A 13,930-nucleotide genomic window follows, 5' to 3' on the forward strand; every position below is an offset into this window, starting at 1 on the left:
TCTCCTTCATCCGTACATTTGGTACACAGTGTTCCCATCACCAGCTGGAAGAAGTTCAGAAAGTAGAGATAAACATGACAAAAAAGAAAGTAATTTTTCTAAATTTAAAACTTTCTATTGGAATACTTTGCAACTGGAACACCTACCCAGTGATTAATGCACAAACTTAATGGTGAGCTGTTAGCACAGTGTTCACACTGCAAACAAAGTCAGAGTTTATTGATTATGAATATTCAAGCCTCGCTTTTCCTTGTGGCACCTCAGAGTATCATCAAACCCTTGATTTGGAAATAAATGGCTGATTAATTCTGCAAAGAAAGGGTTATGCACCGTCTTGAGTTTTCTTCAGCATAAATATCTCTAGGTAATTAGAAACATTAAACCAATTACTCTAATGAACTGATTTTGTCCCGTTGCCCGTTTGGGCTCAGTACTGAAAGAAAACCTTTTATCTGTGAGAGCAGTAATATTGTGATTTATTCCACAGCAGTAAAATGAATTAAGCTGAGAGCTTTCTGGCTCATACACAGACATTATTAATGAACTCCATTGGCATTCATTTCCTCCTCAGCTCCACTATCACTGATGAGGAGGGAGCACTTTTCTTTCTTTCTTTTTTGGCATGCTTTAACTTAAAGTTTATTTTCTTAAAACAGCCGACACATGATGTAGTTTGTTGGGGTTTTTTTGCTGTCTTTTTAAACAATCACAGGGTATTTTGTTTCTCAAAGTGTACCATAGAACTGTGAAATTTGAATTTACCATACTGCAGACTGGCAGCACCAGATGCTCCACACACACACACACACACACACACACACACACACTTTAAACTCTCACAACAGTCACTCCTAAATCACTTCCAGAGCATGAAATGGGAATCAAGCCACTTTTCTGTAAAACAAAATGCACCGACATGGAGAACAGACAACACCTTGTTCAGTCTTGCACAGTCTAATCATCCCCACCCAGTGGAAGTGCCGGCACAATGCATTGCAACAGCTCATTTGGCAGCACTGCTGACATCTTCATCCCTAATATACGCTTACGGGAAACATTGAGCCAGAGGTGCAACATAATTTCTTCAAGAGAAATCAAATATCCCCCCTGGTTAGCAGAGAAGTTAGCCCACTCTAGTGAAATCTTCTGCCAGGCAAATTCCCTGAAAGCATTAATTAGTTCCCCACCATTTAATTGGAAACCAAAGCCTTAACAAAGCAACAGATGCTTACAGAATGTGAATCAAGTGTGGCAAATGGAAAATGGCATCTGTGTTTCATACATGCAGGAGATGTGGCTGGCCATTGTACTGTAAAACCAGGTCTTACTGCGGGGCTCTGAAATCCCTGCATGACAGCACTGTAATTTCATTTATCACGCCTCAGCACGCACCAAATCAGACATGGACGCTTACTATTCTGCCACTGGTGTGCAGGTTTGTGGCGGGAGCTGAGGTGGGGGGAGGGTCAAAGAAACAGCAAAGAAACATTGGTGGGTGGGTTCAATTCGATTTCTGGTGTTGTAGGAGTCCTGAAGTGGAACAAATTTGGCGTGTGAGAGCAGAGAAAAGAAGGTGGATACACAGGGGATTATTGAGAGAAATGGAGGGAACGACAGGTGCAGACATGCGAGGGGTTTAGAGGAGGAGCAGGGAACCCCAAGGAAGCAGAACAAGATACAGTGGTGTGAAAAAGTGTTGCCCCCTTCCTGATTTCCCATTTTTGGTATGTTTGTCACACTTAAATGTTTCAGATCAAAGAAATTTAAATATTAGACAAAGATGACACAATTAAACACAAAATGCAGTTTCTAAATTAAGGTTTTTATTATTAAGGGGGGAAAAAGACTGGTTGGGCCATCCTTAGCAGCAACAACTGTAATGAAGTGTTTGGGACAACTGGCAATGAGTCTTTTGCTTTGCAGTGGATGAATTTTTGCTCACTCATCTCTGCAGAATTGTTGAAATTCAGCCACATTGGGGGGCAAACACTTTTCCACACCAATGTATAATATTCTTAAACACGCTGGTACTATGACTAAAAAGTTTTCTGAAAGTAAATGGTGATATTAGATTATTTCTCTTTTGAATTAATAACAGGGTGGTGTTACAAAGAATATTTAACCACATATTTTTAAGCCTAAAATGTGGATGTGACAAAAACTGTGGAGAAGAAGGGAACTTGGGGATGTTAAGATGTTATTCTTAAGAGTTAAGAATGAAGAGTCCATGAGTTCAAAGGTCTTGAATAAGTGTGTGGTTCAAGGCATGAATTATCCTAGAAAAGCAGAAGATAATGGGAATGACAGGAAATTACAAGCACTAGAACATATTTACAAAAAACAGACTGACCAGATGTTGCTCTGTTCCAGTGACTATTTGGCACGATGTCCTCATAAACACGAAATGAGACATCCGTTTTTGTTCTTCTTGTTCAGCATTGTGAAAAAATTTGACTTTTAAAACAAACAAACAAACAAACGTAACAAAACAAAACAATAGCACAAAGCACCAGAGCAAATATCACAAGTTTAAACTTTGGTAATTCAGAGTGACGTGCGGCTGTTAAAACAAAAAGGGACAGTCATGTGAAAAGAAAAGTATTCACAGGACTCTGTGCATCCTTACTGCTGCCATAGGATTTAAGAGGATAAACAGTAGCCAGATGTTGCACTTGAATAAGTGATCGTGAGCATCTCTAAAAGACATGATGGCAGTTTGCTGTTCGTGAGCATTCAGTTGGGTGTTGAAACAATGCCCTGATCTTTTTATCTCCCAGCCCAAGAGCTTCATCTCAGATTTCACAGGCCTCAGTGAGTGTGTTAAATATTAAAAGCTTATGACAGTACAATTACGAAAAGACTGAAGGGCTGCTAAGAGAAAGTTGTCACCGGACGGTTTAGGTTTGCAAAGTTGCATCTAAAGAAACCCCAAAACCTCTGGAACAATGTCCTTTAGACAAACAAGACCAAAGTGGAGATGTCTGGTCGGAACGCACACGAAACCCAGCATATCAGCACATCATACCTGGTGTCAGCACCGTGGTAGAGGGGTGATGGGACACAGGACCTGGACAGCCTTATAGTCACCAAGTTATCAATGAACTCTGATGAATATTAAAGTATTCTAGAGTCAAACGTGAGGCCACCTATCTGACAGCTAAAGCGTGGCCTATATTGGTACAGAACATGAGAGTGATTCAAAGCACAGTAGCATGCCTACAACATAATGATTGTGAGGGAGAGGAAAAGAAAGAAAAAACAGACTAAGGTATTGCAGTGGTTCAGTGAATCCAGACTGAAATGCTGTGGCAGTACCTTAAGAGAGCTGTACATGAATGAGTGAATGGCTGTAAATGAAGCGAAGCAATTTTTTGAAGAAAAGTGGGCCAAAATCCCTCCACAATAATCAGAAAGACTGACAAGCCAAATTAATCCAAGCTAAACATAGTTATTCAAGCTACTGAATCATTTTTAAGTTTTCTCACTAAATCATCAACAGTATCGTTTACTATAACTTCTACTTCAGTGGAAATATCAGTTGTTTTTTTGGGGGGGGTGGGGGGCTGTTCCGAGGTAAAACAATAAGAAAACAAATGAAAACAGATGTGAGTAGCGCATAGAGAGCAGAAAGGATTGAGATTAAGTGTTGGTGTGCAGTTCTCTGTCCAGCTGTGGTCATGTGGTGTGGTTTCCAGTAATATTTTGGACTTGAGTCAATTCACACACTTGGTTTCTGGGTAGCCTGTGGTTTTAAATGGTCTAAACTAAAAAGAAAAACTTACACAATTTGTGCCCATTGCTTTTTTGCTATCTGGTATGTCAACATGTTTAACTGTTAAACGACCAAAGCTGCTAGACTCCAGAAATTGTGTTTTGCTTGTCATATTTTAGCACCGATGTGGGAGAGGACTACAGCTTCCTTGTACTCGTACTAAATATGACCATGCAATGACGATGACAGTTAAACTTATAACAGATTTGTTTTGTTTAGACTACACAACCCATTTAAGTAAGGACAAACCTAAATAAACTTTGTGATGATGTAAAACGACAAGATAACCTGACCATTGTTGGTCCTTTGACTTCAAAACTGAACACACAAGTAGATCACGTCTTCAGGTTGGTTAAAACCAAGGAAAGGTGGCAATCTGACAGTGAAGGTGAAAATGTGTGTATACCATCGTTTTGTTGTCTCTCTCTTTCATCAGTAATGAAAACCACACACAGGGGACAGGTTTGAGAATGCAGGCCAAACTGGGTCAAGCTGGGCTCCTCTTCTGGTTCCAACTGATCCCTTTACCCAGCAGGCACTCTGCTCACGATGGCATCAGTTATTACATGCTTAAGTGATTTTTTTTTTTTCCAAAAGTCAGTCTGATTCGTAGCATTGCAAGGGTTCAATTTGGTACTCATGCCACACAACTAGAGTGTCGGAGTGGCAACAATTTTTTTTTGTGTTTGTTCAACTGCTAAGTAGAATTATGAATAGAGACATCTTTGATGAAATTAATTTGCTGCAAATAATGGTTAAAACACTGTTAAAAGAGACAATGAACGCATTTTTATGCATTTATTCATGTAGTTATTCCACTCTGATTCAAAGGCTCAAGGCTGGGTCAGCGATTTAATAGCCAAAAATACTCTAGAGTTTATGTGGTTAATGTTTTTTTTTCTTTTCTTTTTTAAATCTCCTTCAGGTTTTCTCTTCATTTTTGTACCATCCTTAAAAATGCCACAAAACTTTGAAAAGTGCATTTTTGTGAATAGCTCCAAAACTTTTCAAGTTGTTCATATACCCCTCATAAAAATGTTCCCCGTCATCAAAGCTTGTGAGGTCACAAATTTGCAACAGGAAACCACCAACATTTTTTCCCCAAAGGTTTTATAACCATCCTGTTCAAACAATCTTTTTTTTGTTTTTTGTTTTTTACACAGCCAGAGAACAAAAAAGATTGAACATAATAAACTCCCAAACCTTTTGTACAGAGAAATCAAACTAAATGAAGAAAACATCTCTTATATTAGTCCATGTTTTATCCTTTGAATCCCCTCTTGCATTTGCCATTAAATTGGGAAGGGAGACACAACGGTGTCAGAATGAGGCTCTCTGTGTTGTACGCAATGTCAATCAGTCTATTTCACTTGCTGGTTTTATCTGTTTTATATGGAATAGAAACCAGCAAGTCTAGGCCATTCAACAAGTAATCCAGTAATGTCTATGTTGGTGTGTGCATGTGTGTGCGTTCAAAGGTTATCAATCTGAATGTGTAAGGAGTAGGCAAACCTAAAATTAAGTGTATGCATGTCTGTGTGTGTTAAGAGTCTCAGAGTTTAAGCCAGTCCGAATCCCTCGGAGCATTCCTGAATGGCCAACAGCAGCATATGTCTCAGCTTCTCGTAGCTCTCGTAGGCTGGAAGGTCCAGCTGGTTAAAGCTGAGGATGAAAAAGAAAACATTACAGTTTTAAAGTTTTGCTCTTTTGAACCATCTACAAATATTTGTGCCATATCAACTTTCAACATGCTTACCAAGTGTGAGCAGATGGCAGGCGGTCAGTGGATCGATCATCACGGTGGATCTGGAACTTCTGGATGCCGTTCATGCCTTCCAAAGCTGCAAAACCCTGGAGGGGAACCTTGGATGTGCCAGTGACAAACTGCAGGAACTTGGCCCGGTCTGCTTGATCAAATGACCGCAAGGCCCTCCAGAACCATTGAATCTAAAGGCGAGAAAGAAAGAAAAATGCATCCAAGTTACAAACATACATTTCTGTTTCAGTTATAGTAAGAAAATGTGATTCTTAAGCAATATGCAAGTGTCTTGTGGTCAAGAAACATTTAAGATAATTTATAAGGCTTTTCAATATTCCCAAATCATATTCAGCGCTATGTGTGAAAGTTCAAATGAAACGCTTTATTGAACCAAATGTGTCTGCATCACTTCTACAGCTGGAAACTTAAGTTCAAGCTGCTCCATATTAACAAAAATAAATAAATAATATTCGCTGTTCAGCTACATGCTGATGTATTTGTTAAGTCCTCCAGGAGGAATCGTGCACATATCTTACCAAACAATTAAAAACACTGCAAACATTTCCTTATCCCTACCTGGATTGAGCTGGACTGGTACTTGTGATATTCAGTGTTAGCCTTGAGGTCATCGATGTCAATAGCTGGCAGGCCAGAAATGAGCAGTTCCAGCTCCTGCTCAGTGAAGATGGAGATCAGTCTCTTGGGGATGATCTCGTAGAAACCCTCAAGAAAGGCTGCGAGTTGCTTGCGGATTGCACCTAGAAAGGAAGTCAAAGTATTCATGAAAAGCTCTTTCTGCAGAAGTGAGAGTTTGTTTATTTTTCAGTTAAGCACCTGAAAATTCAAAGCATCTCTCAATAATGTATGGTTGTAGCTCAACTTTGCATCTTTAATGCTGCTGCAGTGCTGCCACCTAGTGGCATCATTTAGATTGCATTATATACTGGTTTAACATGGCAATAAAATGGCATCTGCTGATGACTTATTGTTTTTGCCTACACTAATTATTTTAGCATTTAATTTCACTGATGCATTACAGCATTAGTATTAAGAAAAGACTCACCTGTCATCTTCATCTGGCACACCAGGTGCACATACTCCTTTTTGTTTTCCTCTGTGACCAAAATATTGGCTCCATTTGGTTTGAGGTCTCTGACTTCACATACCCCAAACTCCTGGACCTACACATACAGTCAAAGACAGTCAAAAACATTGCCCTAGATAGCAGTAGCATTTTTAAGGGTTCAGGTAATTAAACCTTAACAGCACATCTATGAGAACTTCGAACCTTTAAGGAACATATTAAATTCCATCAAACAGAAACAAATACATAAAGAATAGACACCAACCTCTGTGCTGAATGTCAGCTCATAGCCCAGGGTGGAAACATCATTTTCCAACAGGTAAACCAAGCCCTGGAAGAATGGGTAATCCTCGCTTTCCATGTCTGTATACCTAGGAATACCACAGAAATGTAATCATATTATTGACACGTTCAAGAAAAATCTATAGCTGACTGGTTCTCCGGCTGCCACAACATTTAGTGTTGTATTTAACTAGGCATGGGTTTGTTGAGATCATTACACTAACTGGTGCAACGTGTCAACAATTAGGTCACTTGGGTTTAAATGCTAGTAGCTCAAATACCTGACGCTCTTGCCCAAGATGTGCTTGTAGAAGCTGCGGGTGAAGTAGCACTCCAGTAACCGATTATCATAGACTGCCTTAGCCACGACACGACCCACAAACTTAAAGTAGCTGAGATGGTTGGGGTTGCAGTGCGATGATGGGTTGATGGTATAGGTGACACGATCCCCTGGTGAAGTGCGGAACAGGGCATACATTGGGTTGAACATCTCCCGGGAGATGATCATGTACCATTCCCTCAGCAGGCCGCCAGCATCCTGACCCTCCTCCCCTTCAAAAACAATGTACCTGTAAGGGAAGGTGAGTGGATCAAGTTGAGTGGGTTTGAATTGAGGAGACATGCAGATAGACAGAAAGAGTAATGAAGCCTTACAGCCTGTTCTTCATGTCCTCTGGGCTCTTACGATGCAGCTCCCTGTACGAGTCCTCAAACACATGATCTCTCCTCACATGTACTGCCATGTCCTCCTTCCTCAGGCCTTCATCCAGCCGCTCCAATTCCTGGCGGAAGTACCTACAGAGATAAACAGAAATTCCAGCATGTCAACGATGGAAAAAAAGGAGGGAAAACAGGAGAAAAAAAGGGAACACTTCAAAGTACAAAATTTAAGCTGAAGATAATTCTCCTTACTTCCTCTTAACATCAAAGTCTAGGATGCGTATGTAGTCAACCAGTACTGCAAAAGGTCCATCGGCCAAGTGAGTGGTTGACTGCCGCAGGATCTGATTAAGTACTGTGCGGTGAGTTTCTAGAAATAAAGAGTAAGGACTCCCATTAGAACATATACCATGAACTAAAACAAAGCTTTATCATTCTCCTTATTTGAATATTTTAGGCTTACCAGCAAAGCGGAGAAACTTCTGAGTGTCTGGTGGCAGATTTGAAGAGATGTGCATGGAGGATGGTTCCCTGGAAAAGAATGGGTCTAGAGATGAAGGTGTGGCAGGTGTAAGAGGTGCTGGAGACAGTGGTGGAGGTTCATCTTTGATGTGAGAAAGCTGGCTCTCCCGCGTATCCCTCACAGGAGGTTTGCTCTCTCGCTCTGTGGCATGGACTAGAAAGAATGCCTCCACAGCAGGCTGGAGAACTGGGAAAACAGCATTAGGAGAACATATTACTTAATCCCTGATAGCAATTAGTAGAATATAAAAATCACAGTATGTACATTTCTGAATTTCCACCTACCCAGGACGGCATGCTGGTCATGCGATTCCTCCAGTTCTTTCAGACACTCCCCGAGCATATCCCATAGTTCATCCAACAACAGCTGCTCACTGAGCAGAGGGAGATCTGGAAGTCTCTCTTCACTCTCTGATTGACCATTTCCTTCTTCATCTAATAAAGTTACAATATAGACCGAATCATTGCATCAACGTTGCTGTCAGCTGTCATATACATTTCATTTTGACTGTGATTAAAAATGTATTTATCTGTATTGCAGCTGCTTGTTATAACAAAAAGGTTTGTTTTGTTTTTTTCTTTTAAAGGAACTCCAATTAGATGTAAGCATCTTCCACTGAAGCAAAAATCACAGTAAAGCAGAGAGTGTTTTAAGGTACAATTAACAGGCTGCTTGTGAGTCATACCCAGAGGTGCAGGGTCTTGCTCTAGAGGAGACGGCTGGTCCACATCCATTGGAGAATCATCTCTCTGTGCTGACTGGGATTCTGAAACCGACTGGCCTTCAGACTACAGAAAATAAACCAGGCAGAAACAGAGGCAGAAACAGAATGTGAACAACAGGGGGGGGGGGGGGGAAACAAAATAATGATTAACATGATGGCTTGTTTGAAAATAATTAGGGATGCACAGATTTATTGGCCAATAATCATCTTGTTTACTGAAACTGAGCTATTGGCCAATAGAGCAGTGACTAATACTTATCTGTTTTGTATAACAAATTTAGGTACATTTATGGTTACATTTTTAATAGGCTGAAAATTAAACAGTATATACAGAATATACTCATCCAGTCTGTTTTTGATACAGTATTGGCCAAGAACATCAGAGCATCCCAATAGTGTTCAATCTTGACTGAGACTGTCATGCAAAATGACATTCCCATGATCCACTGACACAGCGAGTAAGGAAGGAAAGGAGGGAGGGAGGAAGGGGAGGGTGGGCCAGAAGCATGAAGCAACATCAGCCAGCAAACAGACAACTTCAGTGAAACAAATCAAACCATTTGGAGCAGGCAGCACATTCACATCTAGGCACCATCAAAACTAGACTACATCAATGCAAAGAATGATAAAGAGTGCAATGAATCACTGGCCCATCTGTCTCTCTGTTGGAGCTGTCAATGTTCATCATAGCAGCAAAGCAGATGTCACAATGCATAAATCAATTGAAGTAGCAGACTATAGGGTGAATGTAAAATGTAATATGTTTACAAATAATTAAATCCAATACAAAGGTTAGAATTGGAGTTTCCTATTTTTAAAGGCATATGCAATATAATTAATGGGTTGGCTAATTGATTAAAATGTCCAAATCCAAAACAGGCAAATTCAAGGCAAATGACTAATAGTATTTATCTTGATTACCACCACACCAAGTATGAATAAATTCACTGTGAAGGTCACACCGCATAGTCAATGATGACTTTTAAGCATTAAAATGATGATTGACTGTGTGAGTAAGAATGCCTGCTGTCAGTGGAGCCCATGCTAACCGTGGCAGCAGCAGCCGTGCCAACAGGGGCAGCAGCCCCAGCAGGAGGATGGGGGGCAGCCATTGAGGATCCGGCAGCGACGGCGGCAGAGGCAGAAGGGGCGGTGGGTGGGGGGGCCTGTTGCAGCCGACGTGCCCGTTGCCCCTCTCTCACCATCTGGATGATGGCATCAGCCTCGGCCTCCAGCTGACGCACCGCAGCCTGGATGCTGCTTGCTGAGCCCAAACTGGTGGAGCCTTGCCAGTCACAAATGGAAGAAAGGGGTTTTAATCATTGAGACACGATGACTATATTGTACACAAAAACCAAGAAAGCACTGCATATGTAGCATGTTTTTTACCCAAACGCCCTGTCTGTTTGGCCTTCTTGTTGGCGCGCCTTGTGTCCTCACGGAGCTGGATGATAACCTGCAGCACTCGCAAGAAAAACTTCTGTGTCGATGTCTTGGATGTTAGTGAGCTCATACAAGGCAGCTGCAATTCACGTCCCCCAAGAGTGCGCTTCTGTGCCGCAACAATCACCACACTCTCTGACCCGTCAAACCTGTGTCCCAATCAACAGACACATACAAGGCATAGGAGTTTATAGTCATCATTACAATGCAAAGTTAATGAGTATAATTTTTTTTTCTAATCTGCATGTCATCTGTGCTGACAAAATAATGTCACTGACCGATGAGAATTGTCATGAGCTAACCTGCTTGTCATCTTGCCCTTCAGTCTAGCTGATATGGAGGAATCCTCGGGAGGTGCGTCAGGGGAATGTGAATCAGCTTGTGCCCGTCTCTGCTGCTCCAAATTGTACTCTCTAAGCTCGGCCAGTAATGTCCCTAAAAAAAAGAAAGAAAAAAAGAAAGAAATAATGTTCCAAAAGTTTGTAAAGAAAAAAAACTGCACTTTACTGAAAACAGGAATATGAACTGGCACCTACGCTCTTCCCCAAAACCTACCGATCTGTTTGCAAAGAGTGTATCCGAGATGTCTTGCGCCGCTAAGCAGCAGTCTGAGTACAGTGTCTCTGGTGGAAGCGTCTCCTCTAGAAAGCTGCAGCAGAATGTTAGCTGCATCTTCCAGACCTTCCTCTGAACACGAGTGAGATGTCAACACCTTTCGCAGAGGAAAAGAATCGTTTGTGAAAACACATCATTGCAAAAATAAATGTTGAAAACAAAGAACAGAAAAATATATAAAGACTTAATGATCTCATTTGTTAAAATGTCTTTATGAACAAGCAGTAAGACAATTTCCTAAAACTATCGATGATATCGAACATGTTATGCTGCATTACTTCTGCATGAATCCAGGTTCCAAGAATACACTGTCATGAACAAGCTGCTGTTTATGTTCCTAAACACAAAAAGCTACCAATAAGGGCGTAACCAGATGAGGTGATCTGTCCATACTGCAGCCAAGCATGTATTTAACAAGTGCGATTGCTGTGTACAGTTCCCTGGCCTACTTGAACAGCTGGGCCAGCACTAACACCCAAGGACAGCACTAAAACTTCCTTGATGGCTGCTTACACATATATTTGGTAAATGGACTGGTTCTTATATAGCACTTTTCTACTCAAAGCGCTTTACACAACTTGCCTCATTCACCCATTCACCCAAAAACCGATTATGCCAAAAAACCTTTGGCACAAATGTGACAAGAAAGGAGTTGAGAGTTAAGATCTTTTTTTTAATTTTGTATGTAATCTGACTTAAAAACAAACAAACAAACAAAAACAAACAAAAAACCTTTTCTGCTCTGATTTTTTTTCCTCATCACATAAAGTAATATTATCCATCCATAATAATCTACTGAAGACTTAAAAGACATAAGCTTTGGTGTTTTCTCTTAATTCTGGATGAAGAAAACACAGTCAACATTCTCAAAGTAGTCTGGTTAATTTATTTGGCAGTCCAGCATTTTATTTTTCCCTAATAGTGTTTAACACACAAACCACTGCACTTTGGTTACTTCTTAAAACACATTTTTACTGAAGAATTTACTGTAGACTGGGAAAGAAAAGACAGGCTTTTTTTTTTTAAACAACATCCTACAATGTGTTTTAACATTTGTGTCTCTGCCAAGAGAGAATCGCAAACATCAGGCAACTCTTCCACTAACAGGATATTAAAAGAAAAATGTGTTTTCAATATCTGAAGTCCTTGCCTCAAAAACTGAAATGCCTGATGATCTAGAGCTACTTAATGCAAAATATTACTGAATTTTAGTTTTGAGCCCAAAAACTAAATGTATCCTGACTTCAACTTAACTCAGTTTACCAACAAGCTTGCCTTAATTGACCCTTAGAAGTTATTCAGAGAAATATCTAGCAAAACCCCTCGACATTTCTTTAAATCATTTCATCATACCTCCACAGAGAGTTGAAGCTGTTTTTCTGTCAGTCCAGTGGAAGCCAACTTTTCACTCTCTGTATTGCTAGCAGCACCCCTCTGTTTTCCTGTTTTGAAAAAAAACAAAAACAAAAAACATTTTCATTAATAAAAATGAACATTTTCTAATAAAATCTCTTGCATTGTAAGATTTAAATTTAAGATTTGATCACATTTTATTCAGGAATAAAGTACCACTACCTGTAGAGATTGTTCCAGTGGACGTGGGTATAGAGATTGTTGTAGAGGATGTCTGAGAGGTTGCTATACTTGTCCCTGAGGATGTACCCTGGGCTACAGCTCCTACAGAAGCCCCTGGGCCTGCCACAGTGGACTGCATAGCGCCCACTGCGGCGGTGCCTTGTGTTGTGACTGAGGCTGTGGCTCCTGAGCTGGTTGCCGTGTTGGGGTTAGGAGCCTGTGGAGTTGGGTGTCCAGCAGGCACCTCTGTGGCCTTGTTGTCAGGGAGGGCAATGGATATGAGGGAGAGCAGGCGCAGCAGCTTTTCAGTGAGCAAGGAGCTCCGTCTGATCACAGGGTGGGACAACATGTTCATCAGCTGGCCTAGAGGAGAGGTCTCTAAGCTGAACTGGGCTCCCTCTGCCTCTGCACTTCCACCTAGAGGCACCGTCTTCATTGAGGCTTTGCCCTTACGGCTGACATTCATGTTGTCAAGCTTGACCAGTAGGTCCCAAAAATCAGTGGAGATTCCTAGAGACTGGAGGGTAGAGGCAGTAGACCCCAGGGAGTTCTGGGTGTTGGAGACATTAGGGTTGCTCTGAGACTGTGACCCTGACCTGGAGCCTCCACCTCCACCCCCTCCTCCTGAGGAGCCTGAACAAAGACGAGAGTCTAGGTCAGAAGACGAAGCTGACAAGTCCTTACAACGCTGCTGCGTGAAGTGGCTGGGGAACACCTACAGAAGAAAAGAAAAAACAAAAGGTCACTGAATAACTTGCGTAACCAACTTCATTTCAAGTCTTAGAACACAGAATGGACAAAAGATTTAGATCAATATAGCTAAACCCTCACCTTGGCTAGCTGAATAAGTGTGTCCAGCACATGTCGACAGACCACTGGAGCAGCTTGTGGGTGGATGTGAACAGTGGAGCCTCCACCTCCAGCACATGTGACACTCGTTGCACCCGCTGACACACCTCCCAATGTCCCAGAACTTGAAGAGCCTCCAGCTGAATGCCTGTCAGCATGCTTCCTACCTGATGCTCGCTGAATCTGGAAAATGTTTGTTCGGCAACCCAAGGCTGCATCCATAGAAACAGAGAGCCAGGAAAGCTGACTGGAACTGCGAGACTCCACCCTGTTCAATAACTCTAAGGAGGAAGCTGGGGATGAAGAAGAAGATGATGAAGATGAGGAGAGGGACGAGGTGGCTGTGCCTTTTCCTCCGCAGCTTCCCTGGCTGGTCCTCTTGCCACGAGAGTCCTCTAGACGTGAGGTCTCCACGCATACCTCACTCTCACTGCTTCGTTGGAGGATTGACAACAGGCTGCGAATGACCCACCCACGTGTCTGAGAATGGTAGCAGAGGTTCCTGAGCACACGGTGCAGACGGCTGGTGTTGAGTTTCGGTTCATCCACAAACAGCAAAACCAGCAGGCAGGACAAAGCCTCGTGGTCCAGAAGCAATCGTCCACGCAGGCGCAGCAGGGAGTCGACACTTGAACTGGATGGTC

General features: G+C 41.7%; 1 protein-coding gene across 11 annotated transcripts in view; it reads right to left on the reverse strand.

Moving 5' to 3' along the window:
• Positions 1-4,557: 4,557 nt before the first annotated feature.
• huwe1 (HECT, UBA and WWE domain containing E3 ubiquitin protein ligase 1) overlaps positions 4,558-13,930 on the reverse strand; it is a 50,089-nt gene continuing 40,716 nt past the window's right edge. For 10 of the 11 annotated variants that reach the window (XM_063464469.1, XM_063464463.1, XM_063464466.1 and 7 more), the window contains 18 exons: positions 13,269-13,929; positions 12,438-13,152; positions 12,216-12,304; positions 10,803-10,959; positions 10,550-10,682; positions 10,194-10,396; positions 9,854-10,089; positions 8,766-8,868; positions 8,365-8,514; positions 8,021-8,266; positions 7,810-7,927; positions 7,552-7,692; positions 7,179-7,466; positions 6,881-6,986; positions 6,595-6,712; positions 6,108-6,289; positions 5,529-5,719; positions 4,558-5,434 (listed from right to left, as the gene is read on the reverse strand). In XM_063464469.1, the coding sequence (XP_063320539.1) occupies positions 5,332-5,434; positions 5,529-5,719; positions 6,108-6,289; positions 6,595-6,712; positions 6,881-6,986; positions 7,179-7,466; positions 7,552-7,692; positions 7,810-7,927; positions 8,021-8,266; positions 8,365-8,514; positions 8,766-8,868; positions 9,854-10,089; positions 10,194-10,396; positions 10,550-10,682; positions 10,803-10,959; positions 12,216-12,304; positions 12,438-13,152; positions 13,269-13,929 (3,940 nt within the window). In that variant the 3' untranslated portion in view covers positions 4,558-5,331. The remainder of the gene's footprint in view (positions 5,435-5,528; positions 5,720-6,107; positions 6,290-6,594; positions 6,713-6,880; positions 6,987-7,178; positions 7,467-7,551; positions 7,693-7,809; positions 7,928-8,020; positions 8,267-8,364; positions 8,515-8,765; positions 8,869-9,853; positions 10,090-10,193; positions 10,397-10,549; positions 10,683-10,802; positions 10,960-12,215; positions 12,305-12,437; positions 13,153-13,268; position 13,930) is intronic. The other variant, XM_063464468.1, reaches the window with a different exon arrangement.

This window comes from Pelmatolapia mariae, linkage group LG20 (genome assembly GCF_036321145.2).
Source record: "Pelmatolapia mariae isolate MD_Pm_ZW linkage group LG20, Pm_UMD_F_2, whole genome shotgun sequence".
In the NCBI taxonomy this organism is placed as follows: Eukaryota; Metazoa; Chordata; class Actinopteri; order Cichliformes; family Cichlidae; genus Pelmatolapia; species Pelmatolapia mariae.